This window comes from Pteronotus mesoamericanus, unplaced genomic scaffold (genome assembly GCF_021234165.1).
Source record: "Pteronotus mesoamericanus isolate MK-2021 breed Mesoamerican mustached bat unplaced genomic scaffold, CSHL_Meso_final contig_27, whole genome shotgun sequence".
In the NCBI taxonomy this organism is placed as follows: Eukaryota; Metazoa; Chordata; class Mammalia; order Chiroptera; family Mormoopidae; genus Pteronotus; species Pteronotus mesoamericanus.
In genome coordinates this window covers 17,110,395-17,136,365 of record NW_026555115.1, presented here as the reverse complement: position 1 = coordinate 17,136,365, position 25,971 = coordinate 17,110,395, and the positions used below count along the sequence as shown (strand labels likewise).

General features: G+C 40.4%; 1 protein-coding gene across 5 annotated transcripts in view; it reads left to right on the top strand.

Annotated features, from left to right (window-relative positions):
• IWS1 (interacts with SUPT6H, CTD assembly factor 1) overlaps nt 1–10,545 on the top strand; it is a 47,751-nt gene extending 37,206 nt beyond the window's left edge. For 4 of the 5 annotated variants that reach the window (XM_054575054.1, XM_054575053.1, XM_054575052.1 and 1 more), the window contains exons 11-14: nt 3,133–3,244; nt 4,042–4,098; nt 5,085–5,196; nt 10,180–10,545. In XM_054575054.1, coding sequence (XP_054431029.1) covers nt 3,133–3,244; nt 4,042–4,098; nt 5,085–5,196; nt 10,180–10,311 — 413 coding nt within the window. In that variant the 3' untranslated portion in view covers nt 10,312–10,545. Of the gene's footprint in view, nt 1–3,132; nt 3,245–4,041; nt 4,099–5,084; nt 5,197–5,659; nt 5,818–10,179 lie in introns of all 5 variants that reach the window. The other variant, XM_054575051.1, reaches the window with a different exon arrangement.
• Nucleotides 10,546–25,971: the final 15,426 nt, after the last annotated feature.

Here is a 25,971-nt window from a genome sequence, read left to right as displayed (position 1 = left end):
AGATATTACATTTCAGGTTGTCCTACATTTCCCTCAATGCCTCTTCATTCTTTCTGAGCCTTTTTTCATTTTCTTACTCTTTCTGGGAGCTTTATTCTACCTTATCCTCCAGCTTGCTGATTCGTTCCTCTTCTTTATCTAGTCTGCTGTTGATTCCTTTTACTGTGTTCTTCAATTCAGAAATTATATTCTTTAGTTCCTCTTGTCTCTTATTGATAGTTTCTGTGTCCTTTTTCATGCTGGTATAGTTTGCAGTAAGTTCCTCTTAGTTTCCCTCTAGTTTTTTGTAATTCTCTCTGAGCTCATTGAGCTTCCTTAGAACTGTTGTTTGGAACTCAATATCTAATAATTTACTTGCCTTATTTCATTTAGTTCTCTTTCTGGGGATTCCTCCTTTCCCTTCAGCTGGGGGTTGTTTCTTTGTCTTCCCATTATTTGTGAGACTCTTCTTTTTTTGCTCCTCCTTCTTCAATTGATCTGTCTTCATTTCCTGACTTTGTGGTGTGAAATTCTATAGTAGAAGACCGCTGTTTTATCTCTCTGGATCTGCCTCTGATGATGTCAGATGTTGACCCTCTCTGACCTTAGGCAGTCTGTTTGAGACTTCAGGAACCTACTGCCTGTGGCTGTCTCCTTTGGTTGTTAATCTAGTCACTCTGCACTCAGCAGGTTGGCTTAGATACCACAGGCCGGGGCAGAGTCCCATCATGGGGCAGGGTTATTGGGTCCTCTCCTGCTGCTGCCGCTCAGGGAAGTAGTCTGCCTGAGCCAGATGGCTGCTGCCATATGGGGGAGAAGTCAGCACTGGGATCCTGCCATCTACTCTCTCTGTTCTCTCCCCAAAGCCTCCGTCTCCAGTCTCTCCTCAAGTGTCTCTAGACCACTATGTGCCCCCTTTAGCCAGGGATCTACTGTCTGTGGCTACCACTCTGTACTCAGAAGTCAGGCTTTAGCACTATGGGACCAGGGCCGAGTCCCTTCTGGGGATGGGGCTGTTGTGTCCTCTCATACTGTTGCCGCTCAGGGATGTGGTCTGCCTGAGCAAGATGACTGCTGCCGTATGGGGAATGAGTCAGCACCAGGATCCAGGTGGCTGCTCCCTCAGTCTTCTCCCCAAAGCCTCTGCTCCCAGTCTCTCCTCAGGCGTCTCTAGCCCACTCTATGCCCACCTTTGCCAGAGATGAGGATAAGTGGCTGCAAATAAAAATTTATGCGGTGGCCCTTTAAATGGCTTTTTGCATCTCCAGCTGCCTGTGTCTGGCAGAGAGCAGCACCCTGCTGCTTTTCACAGCTGGCTGTTAATCTGTGTACTTTTTGGGGTCTGGTGCTGTAGGCTGGAGATCCCCACTTATGGTTTAGACACCGCTCTTTTCAGGGGGATTCAACTGGCCGTTTCAATATCCTTTTGGTGCTGTCGCCCATAGATGCCCCTGCCCGTCTTCTCAAGTCTCTACCGCACTCCTTACCAGTTAGGTTATGCTAAAGCTGATTCTTCTGTCTGTCTGAGGTTATAAGGCTCCTCTCTCGCTCTTGTTCAGTTGTTTGTTTCAGGTGAGTTCTCCACAATTTAGTTGTAATTCCAGATTTGGCCTGGGAGGAGGTCAGTGTGACTTCCACTTACTCCTCTGCCATCTTGATTCTCTTTTTTCCCTTAGACTTCAAATGCTTCTCAGTATACTTAAGTGTGTGATCCAATATTAAATATGCAAGTAAAATTATGCATTTTCTAATCATGACTCAACAGCTTATAGTAAGAGAGGCATTAGAATACAGTTCCTCGCATTAGTCATACCTGGATTCACATCATGGATTCACCCCCTACCTCACTGCATATCTTTAGGCTCATGGTTTAAGCATTGGTTTTCTTCTCTGTAAAACAGAATTATATGTTCACTTGGGGTTTTTGTAAGAATTAAGTGAGAGAATGTATATACAGCACAATGCCAAGCACATAGTAAGTCCTCAGGCCATGTTAGCCACTCTTGCTGCTGTTTGTACTTTTATAATGGTCTTCCAGGCCTTTTTTATGTTCATATTTAATGAGACCAGAGGAGTCTAACTAATAGCCACCTAATTAACTGCCATGTTGTTTATGAAATCCTTTAGTTTTAAGAATGAAAAATGGACATTTTCATCATTCTCCTTAATTTTTCCTGTGCTTCACGTTGGAAAGGAATTTTTAAACTTCCAAGCTAGATCAAAAAGCAAGTACTTCTGTATTGGAAGATAGTAATTATTTTTCTTTTGAAATTTTTAAGAGTATCAAAAGCTTTTAGGGAAGTTTAAATTTTTTAATAAACCAGAGAAATATATCTTTGATCTTGCTAACAATTTGTAACTTACTACCTTAAATAATAAACTTTTGATGCTTTTATGCAGTGGTTCTCAACCCTCTTTTAGTCCTAGATGGAGAGAAGCACAGTACTCCCACTGATTAAGTTCTTTACACTGGAAAAATAATGCTCATGACTCATTATCACAGTGATTCTGAATCCAGGGGTGAGATTGGCAGATATTTACAAAGATATTTACACCCCTACTTGAGACTCCCTGCTTCAGTATTAGTTTGATGGTACCTATGTTCTGTCTGTAAAGGTCCTTTATTGTATTGATTGTGAATTAAATGCTGTAATAAGCTACATTTAAATAAAAACAGTGTTGGTATTTGTGGACTTTTCTAAATAAACAGTGGCCTGTAGTAATTTTTTTCATGTTTATTTTACCAGCTTTCTTAGATTTAATGAAGTACAGACTCTACACCTGCACTGTTAAAATGTAATTTTTAAAGATTTAGACCTTTTTGACAAGTAATAAGGGACCTGTTTTTTTTTTTTGTTTTTGTTTCTGTTTTTTTGGAGTAAGGAGAATTTCAAGATTTTTCTCTTTTCAGAAGAGTAAACTAGAAATTAGTCTGTCTTTATAAAATGTCATCACAGGTTGTTGATAACTGTCAAAGTGAGTCAGATACCTCATGATTACATGTTATAGATATGGTCCTGAAAGAATGGTATCTTTAAGGAAAGAATATTCTAAATACCCAGATATAACATAACACTAGGGTGTTGATATTTCAAGTAGTGGTAGAAGGAATAATACTTTATGGGCTAAATAATTGATTTTCCCTTGTTGCAGATGAATGGTCTCGGCCTATATTTGGTCTTACCTCAAACTACAAAGGAATGACAAGAGAAGAAAGGGAGCAGAGAGACCTAGAACAAATGCCTCAACGACGAAGAATGAGCAGGTAGGAGGGAACAGGTATGAGTAAGTGGAGTGAATGTTATTGTTGCTATAACTCAGCTTTTTTGCAAATGAGAGCATTGGGAAACCTACAATGATAGGATTTTGTCTTTCCCTCTTAGCTTGATGTGTCTGTGTAGTTCATAATAACCTCTTAATTTATGTGGAATAGTGTGTAAGTCTACACCCCCTCCCAGACTCTCCTGGCTTGATTTGATGGAATATGGCCTCTGCCACAGTTCTAACGGTTGCTTTTCTTGTTCCAGCCGTTGGCAGAAAAAACTATGTCTTTCTCAGTCCCATTTCCAAATTCTTTTTTTTTTTTTAAAGATTTTATTCATTTATTTTTAGAGAAAGGGGAAGGAGAAAGAGAGGGAGAGAAACATCAATGTGTGGTTGCCTCTTGCCCACCCACTACTGGGGACCTGGCCTGCAACCTAGGCATGCACCCTGACTGGTAATTTAACTGGTGACCCTTTGGTTTGCAGGCTGGCACTCAGTCCACTGAGCCATACCAGCCAGGGTCCATTTCCAAATTCTTAAGAGAAAAAAATATTGGTTCAGTTTGTATCAATAAACTGGATACAGTCGTATCCAGGATGGCAAAGTCATTAGTTATATATGTGGCAGTTACCATTCTCCCATAATGAAACCTGGTATGCAAGACTAGGAATTATTTTTTGGGAGAGAAGGGTCTTAATTATGGTCTAAGTGTGATATTTCACTTTGTTCTTTTTTTCTTACAAAGCTATTATAAGATTCTAACATTTACTAATATTTCATTGATTGCTTTTTTCCCAGCACTGGTGGTCAGACACCTAGAAGAGACCTGGAAAAGGTGCTGACAGGAGAGGAGAAGTAAGGGTTTTGTATTAGTTTTTTTGTTAGCCTATCTAGAGAATGTTCTTTTTTTGCTGCTTTGTTTTTAAAAAAGAAAAAAGAAAAAAAGAAATGAAATGATGTATGTTCGCACTTACGAGGGATGATTTTTCAGCTTAACGTTCATTGAATATCCACAAAGCATTGTATTGGATGCTCTGGAGGACGTAGGGAAGATTGTGAAATCGTTTATTCAATAAAGGTTTTAGATGCTTGCTATGTACTAGACTTCTGCATTAAGCTCTGGGCATACAAAACTGAATAAAACATAGTCCGTGCTCTCACCAAGTCTTAGAGGGATTATAGACAAAGGGAGAGCTTAAGCCAAGAGGTGGGGTAAGTATATGGAAGGCCTGTTTGAGGAATGGCAAGTGGACTAGAGTGGTTGGGCAGTAGTTTAGTGCCCGAGATGGTGGAAGATAATGTTGGAAATATAGATGTGGATCAAATTTTGAACAGCTTTAAATCAAGATGAAGAATTTTCACTTCTCCATGATTCCATAGAAAGTGTTTAAGCATGGACATGAAGTCATCAGATTTGATTCAGAATGCCGATGTTGGTGTGGTATAGGATGGGATGGAGGGGATTAACTGAAGGCAGTGACACAGTTAAACTGAGACAGTAATGGGGAAACAAAAGGTTGAGAAACTTTGCAGGGGGAATATTGCCAGGAGTAGGTGACTTAGTTGGATAGGAGTTGGCAAGATTTGAAGACTTGCAACCTAAGGAGTTGAGATGATGGTGTTCCCTAAAAAAGGAGAGGAGGAAGCTTCCTTCCCTGGGAGGGAAGTTGAGGAATCCATGCAGTAATGTGAGTGATGATGAGGCCAGCTGGCACAGACAGTGGGAGGGGTGTGTTGGGTAACCTTGGGAGCGCAGATGAGGTTTGCAGCAAGTGTGTATCTGAGGAGGATGGGCCCAGCTGTGGTTGGTTATGTAAGCAGCATGCTCTTCTCATTCTCAGGGCGCTCAGACCAGGAGATCCTGGATTCTGTGCCCGTGCCAGGGTGCCCATGCCCTCCAACAAGGACTATGTGGTCAGGCCTAAATGGAATGTGGAGATGGAGTCATCCAGGGTAAGCAAGCAAGGGAATAGCAAGGTGGATTGCAAATGCACAATACTGTTTTGTCTTTTACCTCCTGTTTAATAACCTTTAACTGCTCTTGAAGTTTAACTGATTTTAAGAGAGCTGTTTCCTGCTCTTTTATCAAGCCAGATCATTCTTTGCTGATGAGCTTTACTTCAGACTTAAAGCAACATTATCAAGTCAAGAAGTTTTTTTTTCTTACTTATCCCTTTATTTCAGCTGAATCCTGGAGCCTATGTTTTGATATAGTCTTTTTTTTTTTTTTTTTTTAGAGCCATGAGAATCAGAACCTTGGCAGTGTCCCTTCCCTTTCTCTTCAACTGCTTTAGGAATTCTTTTATGAAATATTTAGGGTAGACACTTCCTCTGTCTTCCCTGTGAATACTGCTCGGTGATCATCATTGCTTTTCATTAATCTTTTTTTATTCTCCGTTCCAACCACTGTTTCTAGCCTGGTATTCTTAAAAAGGGCCTAAACCGATTGGAAAAGCATAAGAGGCGATTTGCAGAACAGAAACGACTCAGCAGAGTGCACCATGCTGTCAAGTTCAGCATTGAAGGCAACAGGATGCCCCTGTAGTCTTGGCTCTACCCGAGTGTATCCAGGAGGTATCCCCAAGGAGGCATGCTCTGTGCGTGGGCTTGAATTTTCAGGAGCTAAAGGGAATACAAGTGTGGGTATGCTTGCTTAACCAGACAAGGCGAGGCCTTCTTTTGGTTTCTGAAACAATGACCCTAACAGGCACTTACTGCCACTTAGATCCTCCTGAGTGTTTAGAAATTGATACGAAGTTCTCTTCTTTGTTGGTATCCTAGAGACCAACAGATAATTACTTCCCTGATAAGTATTTTGGTCTTCTTGACTGATTCCCATTTTTATTAAAAAGGCTTTTGTTAGGGCCTAGAACCATAGTGGTCTATATTACAGGCATGTAAACTGTTTAGTTGCTTCTCGGAGGGAGTTGGTTTGTTTTCCTATTATCAGTGGCTCAGTAACATGCATTTGAGGACTCATTGCATGAAGCCTGACACAGAATATTTAGGAGATAAATTTTGTTAATACATGTTCACTATGTGGTTGGAAATGAAAAAGACTTTGGAACATTCATAAAACTAGTCTCACTGACCTACTGTGCTCTGGATTTAAGAGAGCACCTTTGTTGCACTATATCTTTAGAGAGTCTGAGCATGCTGCATACCTTTTGTGACATCTTCATGACCTTCACTTTGGTAGCTACTTCCCTGGATTACACTCACCTTCCTACCACTTCACTTTGCTCTGAAACTACTAACAAAACAAAGCATACTTTCTTATTTGTTGAGAACAAAAGAAGGGTAGAAGAGCACTAGTTCAGTGCCTCAGACTTCTTCATCTGTACTTTCTTCCCTTTTTCTTTTTCTTTTTCTTTTTTTTTTTGCAATTTATACACTTGTGTTCTTTTATTTTTATTGTTCAAATACATTGGTCTCCATTCACCCGCCACCACTTTCCCCCGCACCTCTCACCCCACCTCCCTCCCTCAATCCCTCCCCACCTTGGCTCCATCCATGTGTTCTTCATACATGTTTCCCTTTTTTTCTTTTATTCATATCCTTGTCCCTTGATATCCCTTCTCTTCCTCCAAGCACCCCTGTTCTTTTTATCTTTACTTTTTTCATTATCTCTTCCCTCTTTTTTTCCCTCTTTCATATTTTCTCTTCCCTAACACACATACTTGTGAGAGTTAAGAATTACTATATACAGTAATTCTATATACATAGTGTGGCAAAAGAAATGTTATAAACAAACTGTGCGGCCAGTCTACTTTGGAATCCTGCCTTTTATCCTGAGGGCATACACTTGTCTGCTATTGTTGATAGTTCTGGTCCTGTCTTTCCTGTGGGTGATAGGGTGGTGGGAAGAGGTGACCTAGCCTTTTGCTGGAGCAGATAAGTGACTAGCATGGGGAGAGGGAACTTCTAGTAGAGTTCCTTTTCTTCATTCTCGACGACTCCCAGCATCGTAATGTGCTGGTATTTCACTAGGTCTGAGTCTGGATTATTGAGCTCTTTGAAAAAAATACAATGTTTTGGGGCAGGTGGTCCCATTTTACATTTCAGTATATTATCTTTAAGCTGCCTGGCACTGTTTCCCTGCTCAGAAAGATTTCTTGCATATTCACTTGGAGCTTTCACGTTGCACTGGCACTAGCGAGTATTAATAGAAAACATGCTGTCCAATAAGATAATTAGAATGAATAAATGGCTTTCAAGTGAAAGTGTTGTTTTATACAGGGGAGGGAAAAAAGTAAGTTTGCAGTTGTTTGTATGGAAAATAATACAGTAATAAATAAAATACTAGAATAAATTCTGTTTCATGTAGTCATAACTGTAAACCTACTTTTGCCCTCCCATGTCTGTCATTTTTATTTTTAATATAAGTAAACATAAAACACGAGAATAACTTCATTCCCAAAGTCCTGCTCTTCCTCTAAGTCACCACTGTTAACAATTTTGATGTGTTAAATGTGTCTACAATAATGCTTCAAAGTTAGTTTTTCATATTATAATTGTAGAAATATGTGAGGTGGTGGAGAGAAAAATCACCCACTATTCAAAAGCACTTCGTTGTATTTTTTGCCCTTTTTTCTTTTGCTACTTTAATTAAAATTATGCTCTATATAATTTTAATCACTTCTCATTAAATCACCTTACAGATTTATCGTTAACAACAGCTGCATATATATAGTGCATCATGTGAATATATAACTTGTTTATTCATTTCTCTCGAGTTTCTGGTTTTCTCTCCTAAATAATGCAGTAACCTAAACTGCATTGTATGTTTATATGTTGATTTATTCCATAGAGGGCTTTAAAATAACATTAAAATGACAAAAGCAATCCATGTTTTTATGTAAACTTTTAAATAGAGAAAGCACAAATAAAATTAATGTCACTTGTTAATCCACCAAATCTTGATATTAACATTTCAGGTTACTTCTTTTTGGTCCTTTTTATATGCATGCATAAACATTATTACTGGTTTTGTGTTTTTTGAACTCTTAAGCAAAATCCTGATCATACTTTATTCATTATTGAGTTTGTCTTTTACTTAGCATGGTAAAAATTCTTTTTAGTAACCATTCTTCAGTGACATAATACTATGTTGGGATACAGTTGTATCATAATTTTTTTAAGCAAACCCATCTTGCTGATCTTTAAGGCTACTTTTGATTTTTCACTGGTAAAACTGTTCACTGATTACACTTTTACTGTCCTAATGGAGTGGTATAAAGTTGATGAATCAGAAGAGAAGTCATTGAATTCAGCATTTTCTGTGTGTTTTCAGGCTTGAGGTGACTAGGCATCTGGCAGGACAAGTCTGCAAGCTGTAGCTAGTAATAGATCAACACTACCTGGCCTGGGTGTGTGTATTTCAGTTGCTAGGATGAGAGGGCTCAGACTGTAGAGTATGTCCTGAGAGTGAGCAAGGAGAAATCCAGGCTGGTATGTTGAACTGCTGGGAGTTGGGCAGTTGGCAGAGATGTGAGCACGTAAGGCTTCCAGTGTGGACTGACTACACGTACTATAAATCAGGGCGCACTGTCTGAAAAGAAGTCAGATATTTTGGATTCTTCAGGAAGTCTGGAGTATTTGAACTCTGGTTTCCAAGGTCAGATGGCTGATGTTCAAAAGTTCCCTCTCTCCATCTTTCCACCCCTCTTCCTTCAAGGGGGTGTTCAATAGGGGGATGGTAGCACAGCTCTTTCTCCTTTGATAATGAATTTTTATGCTAACTCAGTGTCAAGTATTAAATGTATTAAAATTGATATAAAATATTTAGAATTGGGATATTCCTAGAAAATCTGGGGTTGATGATCAACATGACTCTTATTTCAGAACACTGAAACTCTTGTAGAATTTCTTGCTAATACCTGAGTGTGGAGTTGATTCCAGAGGTGGGATAGACTAGGGAGGCTCCTTTGAGTATATGGGATGGCGCCACAACCACCTGAGCCACCACTGGCCAGGGCTCAACATTCTTAAAGGTTGGAACTGTTAGCAGCACTAGAGTCAGCAAGAAGAGTTCACCCTGATCTTTGATATAAATGTCAGGCCTTTTCAGCATTTCTAAAAGGTGTTGACTTCTTGGAACATCTTTTTTAAAACATGCAGTCTTTTCAAAATGTAAAAGAAATGACCTGACAACCAAACTTTTAAACATAAAGGGCAAGCAAGCAGAGATGTAAGAAGTAGGAAGCCCCTTGGATTGAGAGAGTTAATTTTCTTTTTGTGTCAAATACACTTATTTAACATAAATTTAATTGATTGCAAAGTAGTAATAATACTAGTATGTGCCATCCTCTGTGCTTCTGACAGTATTTTCTCATTTACTTCTCCCAGCAGTCCTGGAAAGAATACAGACTAGGGGCATGATTTGCCCAGAGTCACAGAACCTGCTGAGGCAGAGCAGGGGTTCACCCAAGTGGGAAACCAGAGATCCAGCTCTTCATAGGTTTACTTTGCTAACCTCTGACCTTGTTCATCATATTTAAGGCTTTTTCTCAGATGACTTTCTTTGCCTTAGAAGATCATCATTCCTTATACCAGCACTGTTTGAAAGCATGTATGTCAAGTGGTCAGTTCTACATTTGGTAAAGGGAAAAGCATACAGTCAAAATGTAATCTGATGGGATTGGGGGAATCATAGTTTCAGTTTTTCCTCCTTTCTGTTATTTAGGAAATTTCCATGGACTGAGGCAAAATTTACCAATAAGCCACAGACGACAAAATTATTCTTCACTGAGTTCAGTATGTTTTCTAACATTGCTCCATGCATGTGGTGGTGTCCCTGAGGTCAACAAAGCATATTCTGGTTATTTCAGAGCTAGGAGCTCTTCTAACCACTAACTTTAAGATAAAAGAAGGTGAAAGACAAAATTAGATGTATGTATATCAATAATTGCTCTTTAATTTTTAACCCACTTTAAGTTTCAGGGGACCTCCAAGAAGGGTATCAGTCGTCTGGATAAACAGATGAGAAAGTTCACAGATATCAGGAAAAAAAGCAGATCTGCACATGCAGTGAAAATCAGCATCGAAGGCAATAAAATGCCTTTGTGACCTTGCCTGGGATATGTCCCCATCTTTGCTCTAAGAAATGCGCAATGGACTCTTTGGAGAAAGAAGATATTTTAAATTTTTTTAGTGTATCTGTAAATGGTTCAGCTTGTATCAAATATTGTCATAGGACGTGCATTTCTCTCTGTATTTAAAACCATTTGTTGTGTACTTTGTACAGAGGAATACTAGTCATACTTCTATAAACTTTACACAATAAAAATTAACAGTCTGGTTTTGGGAGACTGTCTCTTCATTGTGTTAGAGGGTTACATTTTTCGTGGGGGGCAAAAATTGGTTCTTGGTGATTGAGAAAAAAACAAAACAGCTTAGAGTAGTTTATGGTCTTTCAAAGTGCAGCTCTACCTTACTATAATATCATAAAGAATTTGGCCTGCCCTGGGTTCCTGACTAGGAGCATCTAAAACCCTTGGGTTTCCTGGGTAATAGGAATGTCTCTGATTCTAATGAAGTGACCCATGGTGTGTTCCTGTATAGCTTTAGGATGGGGTCTGGTCACCAGAAAGACCCTAGAGGTCTGTTTTACAGAGTTGGGACTTCAGGCAGGCCTAACCTGCGAGGTGCGAAAGATTGAATCCAGTCATTCAGTCATGTGGATAATGATTTAATTAGCTGTGCCTAAATAGTGAAGCCCCACTTAAGAATTCTGGATGCCAAAGCTCAGTGGAACTTTTTGATTAGTGAACATACTGATGTGCTGAGATGGTGACATGCCTTGATTCCACCAAAACGGTGTGGAAGCTCTGTGTCTTTTTCCAGACCTCGCCCTATGTGTCTTCATTTAGCTGGACCCCCTAAATTTGAATCCTTTATAATACTAAAAATATAGTACTTTCCTGATTTCTGTGAGTCATTTCAGTGAATACTTGGACATGAGGGGATTATGGGAACCCTTAGATTTGTAATCAGCCAGAAGTGGACTCCACTTGCAGCTGGCATCTGAATGGGGACAATCGTGTTGGGGGACTGAGCCCTTAAGCCTGTGAGGTCTAATGTTAACTCCCAATTGTCAGAATTGGACTGCAATATCCTAGTTGGGGTTAAAACGACCTACCAACAAAATTATTTTTAGTATCTTGTTAGGGAAATTTTCATTATTTGATTTTAATTATAGGCACACCGAGGAGAGGTTGCAGGTTCAGTGTCATGCCATCCCAATAAAGCGAATATTGCAATAAAGGAGTCACATGACCTTTTTGGTTTCCCAGTACATATAAAATTTGTTACAGTATAGTCTGTTAGCTGTGCATTGTGTTAAGAACCAATGCATACCTTAATTTAAAAATCCAATATTGCTAAAAATTGCTAACTATCTCCTGAGCCTTTGTGCTGGTGGAGGGTCTTTGCCTTATGTTGATGGCAGCTGACTGATAATGGTAGTGGTTGCTGAAGGTTGTGGTAACTGGCAATTTTAAAAAATAAGACAACAATGAAGTTTGTTGCATTGGTTAACTTCCTTTCATGAACGATTTTTCAAAGTTCACTGATCACAGATCATCATAATAAATACAACACTGAAAAGGTTTGAAATATTGCAAGAATTACCAAAATGTGACACACTAAGTGAGCAAATACTAGAAAAATGGCACTGATAAACTTGCACATACAGTGTCGCCACAAACCTTTGTTTTGTTGGTGGTGGTGGAGGGGAGTGATATCTAAAGCACAATAAAATGAAGTAAAGATATGTCTGAAATTTAAATTTCAGTTGTCTCCTTTGGGGATATTATAATGAAAAAAAGATTGAGAAATACTGTCCTAGAGGAAATGTGGATGTAATTTAGCATCACTATATCAATTGCTTATTGCAATCAGGCAGTTGAGCTAGAGATCATTATAATCTACAACTGTATTCTATTTTGGGGATACTTTTTAAGTTATTTTAATAGTCTGCAGGTTTAATTAGAAAACTCTGATTAGTCCAGATTACTAAATGAAAGAATCAGTCATTAGCTTTAATTACAGAAGTTCTACTCTGATAGAAATTGGAGTAGGCTTTCAGTCAAGATGGCAGTGTAGGTAAAGAGTACTCATGTCCTCACACAACCACATCAGAATTACAACTAAACTACAGAAAGCCATCATTCAAAACCACCTGAAACCTAGCTGAATACAAGTCCTATAACTATAGATATACAGAAAAAAAACATGGAGACTGGTTGGAGAGGCAGAGATACTGAATGGGCTGGTCCCACGTGCACACATGGCTTTTAAGGATTGGGAGGGATATATCAACTGCAGAGGTCCCTCCTCAGGATCAAGAGGTCCCAGACCCATATCAGAATCCCCAGCCCACGCCTGGAAAATAAGTTGCCATAATTTCTGACAAAACCAGTGGGGGTTGTGGCTGAGTAAGACGTACAGCTGCTGGAGTCCCGGGAGTTCCTCCTAAAGGTCCTACACATGGACTTAACTCAGATTCATTCACTCTGAGCTCCAGCACTAGGGCAGTAGTTGGAAAAGTGCCTTGGAAAACTGGAGAGAAAATTTCTGGGTTCAGGATGAAGGTAGGGGGCAACTTTTTCCCAGGTATAAGTACTGGCAGAGGCCATTGTTCCTTTGCTGAGCCTTCCCCACATGGCTGTCAGGCAGGCACCATATCTGAGTCTCCATCAACCTGGCTAACACTTAAGTCCCTCCTGGTGATTCCCTGAGACACTGCCTCACCCAATTTGTAGGCACACCCAAGCCATTTCCAGGGGCTTTTTCCGTACAAATGTCCTCTCTTGCTTCATGATTTCAGACTTACCTAAAATCTCTCAAGCAGCTTCTGGCCTCGGTGTACCTCCTACCTCTTGCTAAGTGGCCCCAGGCGTGACACTAGTGGCAGTTGGCCTTGGATCACAGCTTGACCTCTCTGGGGCAAATCCAAGCCCAGCACAAGTAGTAGCCCTTTGAAAACTGCTCTGTAGCTGGTGCCAGGTGTTCTTGGGCAGGGCACAGGCAGGGGTTGATCTTGCATCTCCAGGAAGGGCCCAGAGCCAGTGCACCTGGTGGACAGCTTCAGACCTCCACGAGGGACACACTCAAGTGGCAGACTTGGCAGGCACCAAAGTCCTGCTCCATAGGATGGGCATCTGCACAGCAGCTCCTCCTCTGTAGTTTCAGCCAGCCCTCACAGATCTCCCAATGGGTCAATCTCTCCCAGTGCTGCCCCAACAGCAATCAAGTCTCAACTACAAGAGGAGGGTGCACACAGCCCACATGGAGTAACCTGGAGTGCCCGGCTCGGTTTACTGGGGAGCCTGTGCCACTTGGCACTACTGAAAACCTACTACATAAGGCCAGTCTACCAAGTCCGGGAGACGTAGCAGCTATATCTCATACATAGAAACAAGCAGGGAAGCAGCCAAAATAAGGAGACAAAGAAACAGGTCTCAAATGAGAGAACAGGATAAATCTCCAGAAAAAGAACTAAAGGAAATGGAGGCAAGCAAACTACCAGACACAGAGATCAGAAACAATGGTTGTAAAGATGTTCAAGAAACTTAAGTGAGAACTTAAACGGCATAAAAAAAGACCATGGAAACCGTATAAAAGAACCGGTCAGAAATGAAGGATAACATAAATATAGAATAAATTACAGGGAATCAACAGTACAGTAGGTGAAACAATCACATCAGCAGTTTGGAAGATAAAGAAGCAGAACACAATTACAATAGAACAGAGAACAGTAGAAAGAAGATTTTAAAAACAGGATAGTTTAAGAAGCCTCTGGGACAACTTGAAGTGTTGCATCATGTGGGTGCCACAAGAAGAAGTAGAGCAAGACATTGAACACCCATTTGCAAAAAATGACAAAACTGCCCAAAGAAGATGAACCCAAAGAGGACCGTACCAAAACACATTATAATTAAAATGCCAAAGGTTAAACAAAGAATTTTAAAAGTGGCAAGAGAAAAACATTTACCTATAGAAGACTGCTAGCTGATTTTCCAACAGAAATATTTCAGGCCAGAAGGGATTGGCAAGAAACATTAAAAGTGATGAAAAGCAAGGACTTAAACCAAGATTACTCTATCCAGCAAAGCTTTATTTAGAATTGAAGGACAGATAAAGAGCTTCCCAGACAAGAAAAACCTACCAGAGTTCATCACCTACAAACCAGTGTTACAAGAAATGTTAAAGGGTCTTCTTTAAAAAGAAGATGAATAAAATAAAACCCAAAAATATGAATAATAAATGGCCATAAAAATAATGAAATAAAAGTTTTTTAAGTGTAAATGATATGCTAAGAAAGTAGAAAAGAGGAAATTATATCAATATATAAAATGCTCAAAATTAGAGAATGTAGAAAAATATTGGAAGGGAAAATTAAACAATGAACAAGGGAAATGAATAGAAAAAAATCTTTCAGTATCAAGACAGATTAAAAGTAAAATGATAGAGAAAAACACACTGTGCTAACACTAATCAAAAGAAAGCTGGACTAGTTTTAACTTTAGAGAAAGCAGACTTCAGAGCAAGAAAAATTATCAGGGTTAGAGAGACGTTACATAATGATAAAGGGGTCAATTTTAAGAAGACATAGCAATACTTAATATGTATGCACCTAACAACAGAGTGTCAAAATATGAGTCAAAATCTGATAGAAATGCAAGGAGAAATAGACAAATCCATTATTTGGAGATTTCAACACTCTTCTCAGTAATTGACAGTATGCAGAATATCATTAAGAACATAGTTGAACTGAACCACATCATTAATCAAGTAAACCAAATTGACATCTATAGATTCATTCTTCACAAGCTCACATGGAATATTCACCAAGATAAACTACATTCTTGGCCATAGAACATCCTTTAAGTTTAAAAGAATAGAAGTCATACAATGTCTGCTATTGGACCATGATTAGATTAAATTAGAAATCAATAACAAATAGCTGGAAAACCCCAAATATATGGACTTCAAACAACACATTTCTAAATAAAACAAGGGTCAAATAACAAGTCTCAAGGGAAATTTTAAAACATTTTCAACTAAATGAAAATGAAAACATTAAAATATGTGGGATGCAGCAAAAGCCATATTAGAGGGAAACTTAGAGCACTGAATACATAATTTATGAAATATATAGAAAATGAAAGAGACATAAAGTCAGCAATCTAAGCTTTCACCTTAGGAAACTAGAGAAAAAAAGAAGAGTGTGTTAAATACAAAGTAAGCAGAAGAAAAATAAAAATCAGTGCAGAAATTAATGAAATTGAGAACAGGCAATAGAGAAAACCAAAAGCTAGTTCTTGAAAAGATCAATAAAATTGATAAGCTTCTAGCCAAGTTAACAAAGAAAAAAACAGTAGACACAAATAACTAATATCAAAAATGAAAGTAAGGCCAGCCACCATTATTGACTCCAAGAACATTAAAAAGATATTAAAGGAATACAATGAACAACTCTATACTCACATACTTGATAACCTAAATGAGATGGACCAATTCCTTGACAGACACAAGCCACCAAAACTCACACAAGAAGAAATATATAATCTCAATAGGCCAATATCTGAAGAAATTGAATCAATAATTAATAACTTTCCAAAACTGAAAGCACCAGGCACAGATGGGTTCACTTGTAAATTCTACCAAACATTCTGCAAAATCCCAAAAATAAAAGCAAAAGGAATACTTCCTAACTCATTTTAGGAGGCCAAAAACACCCAATACCAAAACTAGATAGAGGCATTACAAGAATAAAAAACTACAGACCAGTATTTCTCATAAACGAGATGAAAAAATTATTGGCAAAATATTAACAAATATTAGCAAATTCAATAATGCATAAAAAGAATTATAAACCATGACCTAGTGGAATTGATTCCAGGTTATGCAAGCTTGGTTCAACATTTGAAAATACATTAATGTAGTTTATCCAATCAACAACCTCAAGAAGAAAAATCACATGATTGTATTTATAGATACACACGCATTTTACAAAATTCAACACTCATTCATGATGAAAACTCTCAACACACTGGAACTGGGGGAACGTTCTTAACTTGATAAATAACATTAAAAAACACTAAAGATGACATACTTAACTTTGAGAAACCAGGTGCTTCCCCATTAAGATCAGGATCAAAGCAAGATGTTCTTTCTTACTATTCTTATTCAACATCATACTGGAAGTCCTAGATAATGCAATAAACAAGGAATGTCAAGAAAATGGAAATGCTCTGGCCAGTTGGCTCAGTTGGTGGGAGTGTCATCCTATACACCAAAAGGTTGAGGGCTTGATATCCGGTCAGGGCACATACCTAGGTTGCCGGTTTGATCCTCAGTTGGGGCACATACAGAAGGCAACCTATCAGTGTTTCTCACATTGATGTTATCTCTCTCTCCCCCCCCCCCCGCCCCTTCCCACCTTTCTCTCTAAAATCGATAAACATATCCTCGGGTGAGGATTAAAAAAAAGAAAAGAAAAGAAAGGATGTGGAAAGTACACAGATTAGGAAGGAAGAAGTAAAACGTTCTTTGTTCACAGATGGCAAGACTGCCTATGTAGAAAATCCCACAACAACCACAACAACCACAACAAAGCCCTCCTGGAATAAATAAGGAATTAAAGCAAGGTTGCAGGATAAAAGATCTGTCCGGAAAAAGTACAGCCATACTTTTAACATAATGAGAACGGTTTGTGTGACATCGATGTAACCTGGCAGTCAAGGGGAGTGGAGTGGAATGCCCATACATGAACAATGATGACTTCACTATATTAGTTGGGGCAGAAGACACCATTGAATGAGCATGAGTACTGTGTGGCCAATGCATTAAAAAAAGACTGAGCAATTAGAGCAACGAATCTGCATCAAATTTTGCGTTAAGCTTGAACATTCCTCTGTGGAAACTATTTGGATGGTTCAGAAAGCTGCAGCTATGGGCAACGGGTAATTGGCAGTTTCATCATGACAATGCACCCAATCATGCATCATGTCTCATGCAGAGTTTTTGGTGAAACATCAAACCAAACAGGTGATTCAATCCCCGTACAGGCCTCGCTTGGTGTCCTGTGATTTATGGCTTTTCCCAAAACTAATATCACCTTTGAAAGGGAAGAGATTTCAGACCATTGATAAGATTCAGGAAAATATGATGGGGCAGCTGATGACAATTGGGAGAATTGTGTGAGGTCCCAGGGTACCTACTTTGAAGGGGACTGAGGCGTCATTGTCCTATGTACATATATTTCTTGTATCTTGTATCTTCTTCAATAAATGTCTCTACTTTTCATATTACATATCTACATACCTTCTGGACCTTGTATAGACTTAATATACAAATTTCAACTGCTTTCTTATATGCCAGCACTAGACTACTGGAATTTGAAATTTAAAACAATATCATTTACATCAATACCCCCAAATGAAAATACTTATGTATACATCTTACATGTAAGTATGTAAAAGTCCTATGTGAGAAAACTATACAAATTTAATGAAAGGAATCAAAGATCTAAATAAATGGAAAGACATTGCACTACATGAATAGATTCAATATTGTCAAGATGTCAGTTCTTACCAATTTGAACAGTAGATTCAGTGCAATCCCAAATGAAATTCCAGCAAATTATTTTATAGATATTGACAAAATGGATCTAAAGTTTATATGTAGAGACAAAAGACCCATAATAGCAAACACAACATTGAATAAGAACAAAATTAGAGATTGTTACTATCTGACTTCCATACTTACTATAAAGCTACAGTATTCAGGACAGTATTAGTGAACAAAAAGACAAACAGATCAATAGGACAGAATAAATTGTCCAGAAATAGACCCACACAAATGTACTCTATTCATATTTAATAGAGGAGCAGGACTTCCAGCCAATATGGAGGCATAGGTAGATACATTTTGCCTCTTCGCACAACCAAAAGAACAACAAATGTAAAAAAAAAAAATAACCAGACTGCCAGAAATTTGAATGGTATGGAAGTCTGACAACCATGGAGTTAAAGAAGAAACATTCATCCAGACTGGGAGGAGGGGCAGTGATGGGCAGCCAGGTGGAGAGGACATGCGGCAGGCAGGTGAGGTGGTCCAGGCAGTAGGACATATGCATGTGGATAACCGGTGAGGAACAGCTGGGGAGTGAGACAGCACAATCCAGGGCTCCAGTGTGGGAAAAGAAAGCCTCAAAACCTCTGGCTGAAAACCTGTGGGGGTTGTGGCAGTGGGAGAAACTCCCAGCCTCACAGGAGAGTTTGTTAGAGAGACCCACCCACCTGGGAACCAGCACCAGAAGGGCCCAATTTGCTTGTGGGTAGGGGGGAAGTGACTGAAAGCTGGCAGAGAGCCAAGCAAGCAGCATTGTTCCCTCTCTGATCCCTCCCCCACAGACAGCGTCGCAACACAGCGACCTGGGTGGCCCTGACCTAAGCCTCCACCCCTTCCAACATAACAGGCATGCTGAAACAAAGAAATATGGCCCAAATGAAAGATCAAAGCTCCAGAAATAGAACTAAGTGATGAACAGATAGCCAGCCTATCAGAGGCACAGTTCAAAACATTGGTAATCTGGATGCTCAGTGAATTGGTTGAGTATGGTCACAAAATGGAGGGAAGAGTGAAGGCCACGCAAAGTGAAGTAAAGAAAACTATTCAGGGAACCCACAGGAAAGCGAAGGGAACTGGGACTCAAATCAACGATTTGGAGCAGAAGGAAGAGATAAACATTCAACCAGAACAGAACGAAGAACCAAGAATTCGAAAAAAAAAAAAAGTGAGGAGAGGCTTAGGAACCTCTGGGACAACTTTAAACGATCCAACATCCAAATGATAGGGGTGCCAGAAGGAGAAGAGGAAGAGCAAGAAATTGAAAACTTATTTGAAAAAATAATGAAGGGGAACTTCCTCAATCTGGCCAAGGAAATAGACCTCCAGGAGATCCAGGAAGCTCCGAGAGTCCCAAACAAGTTGGACCCAAGGAAGCACACACCAAGGCACATCATAATTACATTACCCAAGATTAGAGATAAGGAGACAATCCTAAAAGCAGCTAGTGAAAAGCAGGTAGTTACCTGCAGAGGAGTTCCCATAAGGTTATCAACTGATTTCTCAAAAGAAACTTTGCAGGCTACAAGGGACTGGCAAGAAATATTCAAAATGATAAAAAAGCAAGGACCTACATCCAGGATTACTCTAGCCAGCAAAGCTATCATTTAGAGTGGAAGGGCAGATAAAGTGCTTCCCAGATAAGGTCAAGTTAAAGGAGTTCATCATCACCAAGCCCATATTATATGAAATGTTAAAGGGACTTACCTAAGAAAAAGATGAAGATCAGAAACTACAAACAGTAAAATAGAGGGGAGGGAGAAGGGGGAGAACGGGGGAAAGAGTACAAGGAATCAGCAGCATAAATAGTAGGTACAAAATAGGCAGGAGGAGGTTAAGAATAGTATAGGAAATGACGAAGCCAAAGAACTTATATGCACAACCCATGGACATGAACTAAGTGAGGAAATGCTGGAAGTTCAGGCAGAGCAGTGTGGAGGGGAGTAAAGGAGATAAAGAATGGGACAACTGTAATAGCATAATCAATAAAATATATATTTAAAACAGATTACATTAACTCCAAAAAACAAAAGCAAAACAACTTGATAGTATATTCTTTCCTATCAGAAAATGTTTTCTCTTTCTGGCTCAATCAACAAATAAGTTGGGATGCAGCTGGACTGTAGCTTTAGTTAGAATCAGACACTATCTTGTTTCAAATGTGTGATAGGAGGCTGTCAGCTTTGGACTGAGAGCCTGACTGGTCTATCTTGACCCAAGAGATGCAGAGAGTTGTCTTCCCTTTGGCAGCTTTAAGCTCTGCTCTTCAGTTTCCCACTCGTGAGGCCTCCAAATTTGGCACATATCCTAAAAAGGAGATTGGCAGCATACTCGAGGCTGGCCCTTTTCCTGATTAGGACTTTGTCTTCCAGATACCGAAGATGAGGTTAGGTTCTACCAGTAAAACACTCCCTAGAGGGACACACAGAATGGCTGCCATAGTTAAAAATACTAATAGACATTTTAAGAACAGTTTTACTTTTACAAAAATATTGAATGGAAGGTACAGAGAATTCCCATATATTCACCCCACCTCATATCCCCCAATTTCCTCTATTATTAACACCTTAAATTGGCATGGTGCATTTGTTACAACTGATGAATTGATATTGATGCATTATGAACTAAAATCCATAGTTTACGTTAGGGCTCAGTCCCGTCATACACATTGTAGGGCTCATACAATGTGTATGCACATTGTATGAGTCTTGAAAACTGTATAATGACATGTATCCAACATTACAGTACCATACAAAATAGTTTCACTGTCCTAAAAATCTCCTGTCGTCCACCTACTCATTCCTTCCTTTCTTCCCCTGAGTCCCTAGCAACCACTGATCTTTCTACTGTCTCTATAGTTTTGCCTTTTCCAGAATGTCATATACTTGGAATTATAGTGTATAAACCTTTCAGATTGGCTAGTTTCATTAGTAATATGCATTTAAGTTTCCTTCCTGTCTTTATGGGGCTTGATAATTCATTTCTTTTTATCACTGAATAATATTCCATTGTCTGAATGTCCTATGGTTTGTGTATCCATTCACCTTTTGAAGGACATCTTGGGTGCTTCCAGGTTTGGTGATTACGAATAAAGCTGCTAGAAAGACTTGTACATCTTTTTTCTTTCTGTCTTTCTTTTCTTTTCTTTCTTTTTTTTTTTTTTTTGAAGACACACATATTCATTTAAGGGGAGAAAAAGCCCTCCAAAAATATATTGGAATTTCACTGAATCCATGCCTTCTTTTGATTACCAGAAATCCAGATTCTGCTGTTGTTGTTGTTGTTATTTGGTTCTTCCATTTTTTTTAAAAAAAAAACCTGTGTGCTTCTGGGTGAGTTGTCTCATTATCCAAATGTGGCTGAGAGGAATAAATGAGTTGTAAAGGCACTCTGTAAGTGTAAAAAACCCTACACATATTTCAGGTATTATTTTAATGTTGAGGTTCATCTTGGCACCCTCAGATGATGACGATTCTTTGATTCCTCAGGATGATCTGTGAGAGCTCACAGACTTGGATAGACATTTTTTCAGGTCAAGGAGAACCATATATTTTTTTGTGGTGGTGGTGGGGGCAGGGCGCTGTGGGGAAGGAGGCAGAAGACAGGCAATGCAGACAACTGTGATTAGGAAGGATAGCTCTTCTTGGTTCTTGTAGAATCCATCTGGTGTACCTTCCTGCAGAAGCTGGAATTTCCAGAGTTAGAAAACTGGGGTTCCAGAGTTATTCTTCTTTCTTCCAGTGGTCATGGAGACCAACCCCAGTCCTTTCATTCTTTCTGGTACCAGGGACATTTCTCCAACACGCAGGTGGAATAAAGGGGGCTTAGCCCAAACACATCTGTGGTGGTGCTGGGAAAGGAGGTAGTAGTAAAAACTAATGCAGAGGGGCAGGCATCCTCCACAGCAGTGAAGGAACCAGGCCCAGAGGCAAAGGCTAAAGTTGGGATGGTTCCAGCCCTTCCGTGTGCCAACAGAAGCTATTGGGACACTGTGGGGCTGGAGAAAGGCACTGGGAGACAAAGGGAGCACTAGTGGACCACGATGGTACCCCAGGAGAGTTATGGAGGCCTCAGGGTGGTGACCTGTCCACTGGAGCAGGTGGAGCTGAATAAGGAGGGGGCAAACTCCTCCACCCATGCATCCATTGGGCAGTACTGCCATTGCTACTGGTGTACACATAGATAACAATAGAAGGAACACAGAGATTTGCCTCAGGTCAGAGTCTGGTCAACAGGGTGGTGCCCATTTGGCCCTGAAAACTGGGAAACTGATCACATTCTATACTTGGACCCCAAACAGCTGGAGTTAAGTACTCATTAACTCCAGGGCATTCTTAGCAAAGTAAGTTTCACAGGATTTAATGCATTCCTTTTCCAGGCCTAATTGTCCCTGGGAAACGCCTGATCCAGTTTAGGGCTGTACCTGCCTTTAATATTGTTTCAAGCCTGAGCCAGGCAGGTGGAGCAGAGCAGCCAAGATTTAAGACTTCCTTCAGATAGAATGAGGACTCTGGCCATGACAAAGCCAAGGGGTGAGGGCATTTTGCCCCTCCTCCCTGTCCCCCAAGTTCTTTCCTGATGGCCTCTATGCGACTGTGCCTGTCTTAGATTGCCCCTGGAATCGCGAGATCTTAACCGTCATTAACTAACCAGCCATCCTCTGGGGCCAAGCAGGGTGATGTGAGGGAGACAGGGGCTGCATCTTTGCCAGGGGGACAGGTTTTGTCTCCTCAGTGGACTATTTTCCCAAGGCCTCCTTGCTCAGCTCCAGCCTTGAAGCCCTCATGCCTTTCAGCGAAGCTACAGTCCCTGAAACCAGGTGAGATGTTTCCCAACACCTGTTTATTTTGGTCCTACTACTTATGCTTCTTAACTCCCTGTATCTTTTACCCCATTCTCCTCCATACCGTCCCCTTTGATCTCGATTTCTGTGATTCTGTTCCTGTTCTAGTTGTTTGTTTACTTTATTATTATTTTTGTTTTTATGTTCAGTTGTTGATAGTTGTGAGTTTTGTTATCATTTTACTATGCAAAGTTCTGATCTTCATCTTTTTCTTAGGTAAGTCCCTTTAACATTTCATATAATATGGGCTTGGTGATGATGAACTCCTTTAACTTGACCTTATCTGGGAAGCACTTTATCTGCCCTTCCACTCTAAATGATAGCTTTGCTGGCTAGAGTAATCCTGGATGTAGGTCCTTGCTTTTTATCATTTTGAATATTTCTTGCCAGTCCCTTGTAGCCTGCAAAGTTTCTTTTGAGAAATCAGTTGATAACCTTATGGGAACTCCTCTGCAGGTAACTACCTGCTTTTCACTAGCTGCTTTTAGGATTGTCTCCTTATCTCTAATCTTGGGTAATGTAATTATGATGTGCCTTGGTGTGTGCTTCCTTGGGTCCAACTTGTTTGGGACTCTCGGAGCTTCCTGGATCTCCTGGAGGTCTATTTCCTTGGCCAGATTGAGGAAGTTCCCCTTCATTATTTTTTCAAATAAGTTTTCAATTTCTTGCTCTTCCTCTTCTCCTTCTGGCACCCCTATCATTTGGATGTTGGATCGTTTAAAGTTGTCCCAGAGGTTCCTAAGCCTCTCCTCACTTTTTTTTTTTTTCGAATTCTTGGTTCTTCGTTCTGTTCTGGTTGAATGTTTATCTCTTCCTTCTGCTCCAAATCGTTGATTTGAGTCCCAGTTCCCTTCGCTTTCCTGTGGGTTCCCTGAATAGTTTTCTTTACTTCACTTTGCGTGGCCTTCACTCTTCCCTCCATTTTGTGACCATACTCAACCAATTCACTGAGCATCCAGATTACCAATGTTTTGAACTGTGCCTCTGATAGGCTGGCTATCTGTTCATCACTTAGTTCTATTTCTGGAGCTTTGATCTTTCATTTGGGCCATATTTCTTTGTTTCAGCATGCCTGTTATGTTGGAAGGGGTGGAGGCTTAGGTCAGGGCCACCCAGGTCGCTGTGTTGCGACGCTGTCTGTGGGGGAGGGATCAGAGAGGGAACAATGCTGCTTGCTTGGCTCTCTGCCAGCTTTCAGTCACTTCCCCCTACCCACAAGCAAATTGGGCCCTTCTGGTGCTGGTTCCCAGGTGGGTGGGTCTCTCTAACAAACTCTCCTGTGAGGCTGGGAGTTTCTCCCACTGCCACAACCCCCACAGGTTTTCAGCCAGAGGTTTTGAGGCTTTCTTTTCCCACACTGGAGCCCTGGATTGTGCTGTCTCACTCCCCAGCTGTCCTCCAGTTTATTTGCACACAAATGTGGGACCTCCCGGTCTGCCAGTTGCAACCTCACCTGCTTGGTCCTCCAGCTGCCACCTTGTGGTACATCCTCTCTGCCCCGTCTGCCTGTTTCCCCCACCCCGCTACTGGTCTGGATGAATGTTTCATCCTTACTCCTTGTTGTCGGACTTCCATACAGTTCTATTTTCTGACAGTTCTGGTTATTTTTTTGTTTTTAAATTGGTTTTTGTCCTTCTTTTGTTGTTCAAGGAGGCAAAGTGTATCTACCTATGCCTCCATCTTGGCCAGAAGTCTCTATTAAGTTGTTGTAATTCTTTTTTAAACAGTTTTTAGCATACTTCAAAAATTGTAAGTCAGGCAAAGAAACAGGAAAATGTAACCAATAATCAAAAGAATAAACACATTAAGACCCTGTGTTTCCATGGTTGGCCCCATTCAGTTCCAGCTTCTGCCAAAACCGGGGGATGCCTGCACTTTCCCCCAACCTCTGCCCAGTTACTCACTCCGCTGAGGTAACTATAGAACCAACATTAACTAAAGGGCCCTCACCTGGATTCAGACAGATTTCACGGCAGACCCTCAATCTTTCTGTACTCACTGTGTGCATTTGAAAAGTAGTTTAAACTTTCTGAGCCTCAGTTTCCTCATCTGGGTAAAAATGGGAGCCCAACAATATGTATTTCTTAAGATGTCATGGAGGATTAAATCAAACAATGGACCTAGAATAGTCCTCTGGCCCTTACTTAACACAGGTCCAGGTGAAGACAGCACTGGAAAGATTATGGTGTGCTCCCCTTCCCCACATACATAATTTAAAATAAAAATAATACTAAACCATAAAATAAATGCAATAAAGTCCATCAAAATTCTGACTTTCAATGATCGATTGCCCCACAATTGCCTAACTGCATTTCATATGAGCCCTGACTAAGGGCCAAATCTGAACTGATGACCTTTTGCTTTGTGGAAGGACACCCAACCAACTGAACCAAACTGGTCAGGCTATTACAATGGAATGAGCAGCCAGAAGGGAAATAAAGGCAGAGCCCTCACCATTACAATTTAACAAAGAATGTAATACAGGAGGCTAAAGCAAAAGCTCATATATTAACCCAGTAATCCTGAGCCTGGTCCAATAAGGCTGCCAGGTGATCCGAATTACAAGTAAACTATGATAACGCAGGAAGCAGGGAGCCCTTGGAAGTCTGTATGTATCATCTCCACTAGCTGGGAAAAGGAAAACCTTGAGACTGTATATTCCTCCCAAGACCTGGAAGAGAGAAGGGGAGAGGGGTCCACAGTGCCAAAAGAAAAAACTCATAGAACAACTTTGATTAACTGCCTGCCTCCCATCATGTATGCAAAATGAACAAATAGAGTCTGGAGCAAGTAAAGATTCGGGCTAACAGACCCCCACCTATACCTACATTTAGGTAGTCATGTCTCTGTCAGAAAGCTGACACCACCTTTACCTGCCAATCAAAATGTAACTTCTTCACCTCCACCCCACCAATATATGTCTTCAGAACAAAGGACTCTCTCTTGGCCTCTTCTCTTGGCCTTGTGGCTCTCTTGCCATAGATGGGATCACAGGTCAGCTGGCTTCTGGTCAGGGAGGCTCTGGCCCCCTCTTTTGGCCACCTGGCCTCTGGCCACCCCTGGCCTCTGACCATCTGTGTACTGGCCACCTAAACTTCTGCCACTCTACTTTTTCCACCTTTGCCCTAGCCACCCTTGCTTTGCTTTCCCATTAGAACTTAGCATTAATAAACTTTGCTTGCACGCCAGTAGGCTCACTGGCCTGTAATTCTTCACTGTGCTGGTAAAAAGAACTGAGTTTTTGAGAG